At 40.5% G+C, this 6,665-nt stretch overlaps 1 protein-coding gene across 1 annotated transcript; it reads left to right on the forward strand.

The window, feature by feature from the left end:
• Window positions 1–216: 216 nt before the first annotated feature.
• On the forward strand, window positions 217–2,668 carry pax4 (paired box 4). Its single transcript, XM_034526842.1, has 7 exons — window positions 217–293; window positions 491–663; window positions 781–996; window positions 1,108–1,198; window positions 1,733–1,873; window positions 1,971–2,053; window positions 2,435–2,668. The coding sequence occupies exons 1-7, from the start codon at window positions 263–265 to the stop codon at window positions 2,666–2,668; spliced, it is 969 nt and encodes a 322-aa protein (XP_034382733.1). The 5' UTR covers window positions 217–262.
• Window positions 2,669–6,665: the final 3,997 nt, after the last annotated feature.

Here is a 6,665-nt window from a genome sequence, read left to right on the forward strand (position 1 = left end):
ATCCATAATGCCCACGTCCAGTTCAGTGTTGACATTTCAGGGAACCGGCTCCACGTCATGTTCAGGTCAGCAGGCCTATAAATGTCTGCTGGAGGGCGTCATCCCCCTCAGTGTCACTCAGCAGACAGACGAGGAGTCACCTGGACTATTTGATTCTCGGTGTGGTTGTGCGCGTCATACCATAAAAGTGTGTTTTATTTTGGGTATTTCTGGGAACATTACGCATTTAGTGTTTCATCATTCAGTCCGGGAGCACGCGGAGATGTGCGGAACAAACGAGCTGCCAAATGAAGGTTATTTTTCTTCTTTATTACAATTTTAATATGTACTGAATTATATTCTAAGACATCTAAACAGCTGTCGAGAGTTTGCAGTGCACATATAGTAAATGTGATTTTTGATGGCTATTCTTTTTTTTTTACATTATTATTATTATAAACAATGTAAACCACGTGCAGAGTTAAACAAGTGCAGGCTGTGTTACAATAAGGTGGTGGCAGTGTCAACCAGCTCGGAGGGATGTTCCTCAACGGAAGACCTCTCCCAGAATCCAAGAGGAGGAAGATGATCGAACTGGCCACGGAGGGAGTCCGACCGAACCAGATCTCCAGGATACTTCGGGTACGCAAAACCACAAAGTTGCACACATTCAAACCTCATTTAGTGGCTCGGATTGTTTGTTATATTCACAAAAACGGGTCAGGGGGTATAAACAATAATAAGAAAATATAACTTCCTATGTTGAGAATGGAAGAAAGTTGAGCCCTGTGCGTATTCCAGGTGTCCAGCGGGTGCGTCAGTAAGATCCTGAGTCGCTACCGACGCACTGGACTCCTGCAGCCCAAAACCATCGGAGGCAGTCGGCCTCGGCTCCTCACCCCGGGCGTCATCTCCACAATCATCCAGTGCAAAAGGGAAAATCCAACCATTTTTGCTTGGGAAATTCGTAAACGGCTAGCAGCTGCACGGATATACAAAGCCCCCAAGGTTCCCAGCGTGAGTGCAGCGTGACATCCACGTTGTTGTTGTTTTTTTCTTTCTTCTTCCACGAAGCCTATAGAATGATCCATGACATCGTGCCTTCTTTGCACACTGTGTTCCCGCAAGGTGTCGTCCATAAATCGGATTCTCAGAAAGATCCACTCGGACCACGGGCCGCTGTGCATGGAGATCAAGGCGCACATCAGGGCTGAGCAGGGTGAGTCACCTGAAGGCCGGTGGCCCAAGTGAAAATAGTGCTATTGATAATCATATGAGCATCACAGTCACTTGTATTTAAGGGCAAAATGCCCTTTCCTAAAAAAAAATAAAAAAAAGAACCCAATCTGATACATTTGAAAAAGTAAAAAAAAAAAGAAAGCTTGTTTATTTCTTTAAAAAAATGCTGCACATCAACATGTGGGGGACCTATACCTGCATTGCATCCATGATTTATATGTGTAGGCGAAAAAATATATACTTTAATGTATTTAGAATATACTTAAAATGTAATAATTGTACTGTAATATACTTTAAGTGCAAGTTCTGTGCAATTACTTAAAAGTACTTATTTGAAATTGTTTGTATATTTCAAATATGCTCTAAATTAGCATTGAAACAATGTATTTAAAGCGCATTTGATACATATCATTTTTGTAATTAGTAAGTAAACTTATTCATGCTATTATTTTTATATATTAATTGTGTTATAAATATCCTGCATTAATATATAGCATTAATATATATCATGCAGATTTAGATGCTCTGATCCAAGAAGAAGTGAAAGGTGGAAAGATGTCTGAGACGGCGAGCAGCAATGACCGGAAGCCTCGAGGCGTCCAGCACCGCAACCGCACCACCTTCACCCAGGAGCAGAGCTCAGCACTCGAGCAAGGTGCACTCCACATCCTTGAAAGGGCCTCGCATGTCTCCAGCATTTCTTTTTCTCCACTCAGAAGCTCATGTAAATATGTTTCTGTCTCCTGGATCAGAGTTCTCCCACAGCCTGTATGCAGATCTGTACACGAGAGAGAAATTGGCAGCCGCGATCAAACTTCCCGAGGACACCATCAAGGTACAGAGTTTTTTATTTTTTTTTATTTTTTTTGAAGCATCAATGTGTTGATATCTACGCAATCAACAAGCTCATCTTTTTCTGGTCTCTTCTCAGGTCTGGTTTTCAAACAGACGGGCTAAATTGAGGAGGGAAGCCAAACACAGGAGTGGCTCGCGTAAGTGTGTGTGTGTGTGTGTGTGTGTGTGTGTGTGTGTGTGTGTGTGTGTGTGTGTGTGTGTGTGTGTGTGTGTGTGTGTTTAAAAAAAAACTAAAACACCTGATTTAGCTGAACCCATAATCAGCGTATATATATATTTGATTCCTTCAACGTGTCATACAGGTATGAGCAATTCTGCAAATCTGACATCCATCTCAGTCCAACCCTCGTTCCTCCATCAGCCTCACGACGTGATGTTCCAGCCCACGACAGACAAGAGTCCACCGGATCCCCACAGAGAGAGATTCCCCTTCCCTTTGCTTCACCATCACACCGACGCGAGGACATCCCTCCCAGTGACTCAGTGCTGGGACCAGCAGGGCATTTCTTTTACCTGGGGCCCGCTTCCAACCGATGAGAGGTTTGCATTGGGGCCTCAGCCCTGGGATGTGAATCCCCATCGCTACCTGGACTGAACGTGTGGCCCAGCAGGGAGACACTCTAACCAGCAGGGGGCGACAGAGGACCGGAGTTACAATTTTGTCCCTCCTTTCTTTTTTTTCTTCTTCAAATGCACTGCAGATTCACTCATTACTTTTACTTCAATTAATAAAAAAAAAAATCGAACATAATAATCAATATCTTAGGTGTCATCCTAAATGATTCTAAATTCATTGGTTCTCCGTTTCCCTTTTAAAGAAGACACATTTAAGACATGTACAGGGAGAATAAAGCTGAATAGAAAAGAGGGTTGAGTCATGATTGGTTTTATGTATGTGAGTTTCCAGAAATAAATAAGGAAGGCTATTATAAGGAGGGATTAAGCCAATGAACACAGGTTATTCTTAAAAAGGGGTCAATGCATTGCTAATAGACTATGCCAAAACGGAAATTATATTCAGATATTTGAGCATAGCTTTAAACCTACAGCATTGCGACACAAGTCATAACTCCACGGACCATTTAAGGTTAGCACTGGATTATGTGGATGTTATCTTTTTTTTATATACTCTTGGACATGCCGTTTGTTTCGGTCCAGGAGGAGGTAGAGAGGCTCTCATCCAAGATTTCCTTCCAAGGCCTGCGGGGGAAAAAAAAAAAATCTATAAAAGTATAGCTTCAAAAAGTTTAAACATGACCCGATATCCGCTCTGCTCTGTATCGTTTTTTACGACTGCAACAGGGGCAGAGGCATCGAGTTCCTTTGTGTCCCTTTACTGCAGCAAAGAGACGGCGAGGCTCCGAGGGGGGAAGAAAAGGTTGAGATCAGAAGGCAAACCGCTTGGTCAGCAGCATGGAAGTGGCCCACCGCACTGACCTGGTCAGGGTGCGTTCTAGTGTGATTCACACTGCACGTGTTAATCATCTACAAATAGATTTAAATAGGATTCAGGGCAGTTATTGAAATGGGAACATGTTTTTTTTTTTTTTCTATTTCAAGTTGAGGCCAGTTAATGTTACTGATAGTGGACATGGGGCTATTTCTACTCCACAACCTTTCAGAGGCACATTTAATCAGTTTCCCCTCACTATTACTTTATTGGACAGCAATAGTTACTAGTTGCGTCAAATTTCATTTTTTTTAGAATTTCACATAAAAAAAAAAAAAAAAATCACAAGGTCAGCTTATATTAAATAACTCATCTCGTGACCCCTGGACTCAACTAAAAACCAGCTCCAACATTGGAACGACTCGCTAGTATATTCACAAAACGTATGGATGTCAACACGAGGCCCATTTTCATCTGCAGAGGAGCACTTGTATTGCTTTTGATATAGTTCTGTATTTTACTTTCTTTCGTTTATCGGAGTTCCATGTTGGAGTTTAAACCTCAATATAATATCTTACATTTGGAGCATTAACGATATCCAATCTCACATTGAGTAACTCCAAAAAGTTTCAGAGCGTATCCCAAAGTTCATTTGTATCTCACTGAAGTAGGACGTGTGTAATCTAAATGCTCCTTCGGTGGCTTCATTGATGACCCCGCGCTGCTTTCAGCCACTTTACAATATTTATCATGCGCTGCAATTTGCTGCTCTGAGCGATAGAGAGAGTAAACTGCCAACGCAGTAAATGTGTGCGTCTGACATATTCCTCTAAACATATTCCGAGTGGGAGGAAGCCGAGAAACGGATGCAGGGGAGGAGGGAGGAGGGCACAGAACGCAGCGGAAAAAATGTAACGTCAAGTTGTTTATTAATTAAAATAGTAATAGTACAAAGGCTAGAAAATTCATAAAAATAGGTTCGGAGATATAAAAACAACTCGCTAACACAAAATAGCAGCTGTTATATTTAAAGTTTACAGTATACAAATATATAAACATAATGATCACAAAGTAAAAAATACTTAAGTATATCATTTACAAAAATTACAAAGTGTAATTTACAGAATGCACAGGGCTATTTACATTAAGGTCAATTAAATAACAGTTACAACGCCTGACAATCAAATTACAATATAATTGTAAGATCCGCCACATTGACCAAGAATAAATATATATATATATATATATATATATATATATATATATATATATATATATATATTTGGTTTCACTTCTCTTAGTCTGTTGCCTTTAATGAAACAGTCTTCGTTTACATTGGTGCTTGATAGGCTTTACCTTTGGTTTCAACATGTGCAAGAGGATTAAGGCTTAAGGAGTTATCATTTAATTGGATACAGTTATGGTCTTTGAAAACCAACCGACGGCAAAGGCTGATGGGAAAGCTCCTACTATTAATATTTGTTGCTTTATTGTTTATGAAACGTCATCTTAGAGCTGACAATAGTGTACGTCGTTGTTTCAGTAGGAGCCACAAAAACATGAGTAAAATACACTGCTTTTAATACTAAATGAGTTGGGAATCAGAGGACGAGCAGAAATAGTCATTGACGGAAGAATTTGAAAGAAAAACATATTAATATTAAGCGAGTGATGATCTGCCATCACCTGTGTCGATTCACTTAAATCGGCTTTATTTTGACGACGCTAACGGCAAGAAACGCCACGTAAGATCTAGATCTAGTTTTATTTTCGTAAATCAAATTTGCATTTCAATTTATTTTCTATATCTAATGCGAATATTTGCCTCTATTTATTTAAGTACATTAAGTACAACATTATTAGATAATCATTGCACATTTTCCCATAATTCTTTGTGTGTGTGTGTATATATATATAGCCAACAAGCACTAATGAATTAAATGGTTTATTAAAGCATGTAATGTCATGTTTGTGTGGCTGTTACTTGTGAGTCTGGGGGGAGGGAGGGGGGGGGGGGGGGGGATCATAATTACTCTCAGAACAAATAATCACACCAAAATCTGGATTCCTTTCATGACTTCTGCTTAAAAATATATAAATATACCTAAATACTACTTACAAGCTACCAGTCTCTTTAAATATCAAACATGAATCAAAAAGGCAAGAAGAAGCCAATCTGACATCACTCAGTGAACCAAACATATTCCAGATCTATAAGACCTATAATATCTTACAGCACGGCAGAAACAATAAATCTGCGGCTATGCACAACCAAAAAAAAAAAAAAAAAAAAGTATAAAATATCCTACTGACCACACACAGCCCTCCAGGGGCCAAAGTTCCCTCCAAACTGGAGACCACATGGCCTTGTTATAGTTGGCACGGCTCTTTGCTCTCTCATGCAACAAATATTAGCATAAGATGTTGGAGCTCAGTCCTTCATAGACCCTCTTACAGGGAATCTAACAGTTACAGGGGGGGGGGGGGGAAAGGTAGTCCAGTTACGGCACACAATTAGCCAACCCTAACCAGAGGCTCCAGCAAGAGTGTATTTTCCCCGAAGCCAAACTTTTCTGGACTTCTTTGGGACTTTTATTCTTTTCACGCTTAAAATCTTCCTCCATTTTGGTATTACCATGGTTCTTTAAACCGGATAATATTTTGTAAAGTATGCTAAAAAAAAAAAATGTATGACCAGATTAGACCCAGTCACAGGAGGGTTCCTCACGTGGTAACCACCAGACGACTGTCTTCCGTCCATATTCAAGTATATTCCAGGCAGATAATATTAAGTCACGCGTGTCATTCTCATTGTCTTTTTGTTTGGGACGCTTCAGAAAATCTGATAAATGTTAAAGTACAATTCGTATGTTCTCCATGTGCTCCAAAGGCTTTGGTCGTACAAATGATTTTTTAATGCTAAATAACCGGGACGTCTTGGAAGTGGAAGACCGGATGAGATTCTGGACATCACTCACTAATCATCTGTCATCTCCGTAAAATGACAAATACAGCCATTCAAATCCCCCAAAACTACCTCTTTCCACAAGGTGTTTTTTCCCCGAATTTCTCCCCCCCCCCACCCCGCCGTGGTCCGTGCCGGAGAGACGTCTAGAAATACGTTGGCCCAAAGCCGTCCCTCCTCTCACGGGGGGGGGGGGGGGGATGGATTTTTTTTTGTTTTGTTTTTCACACCCCGCCA

Source organism: Cyclopterus lumpus, chromosome 23, assembly GCF_009769545.1.
Source record: "Cyclopterus lumpus isolate fCycLum1 chromosome 23, fCycLum1.pri, whole genome shotgun sequence".
NCBI lineage: Eukaryota > Metazoa > Chordata > Actinopteri > Perciformes > Cyclopteridae > Cyclopterus > Cyclopterus lumpus.

Bases quoted from the DNA above. Each gene is read 5' to 3' on its own strand.
- pax4 (XM_034526842.1), top strand. From the start codon at position 263: ATGTGCGGAACAAACGAGCTGCCAAATGAAG. The intron at 664-780 runs GTGGCTCGGATT...TGCGTATTCCAG, and splicing joins ACACATTCAAACCTCATTTA to GTGTCCAGCGGGTGCGTCAG. The intron at 1,874-1,970 runs GTGCACTCCACA...CTCCTGGATCAG, and splicing joins GAGCTCAGCACTCGAGCAAG to AGTTCTCCCACAGCCTGTAT.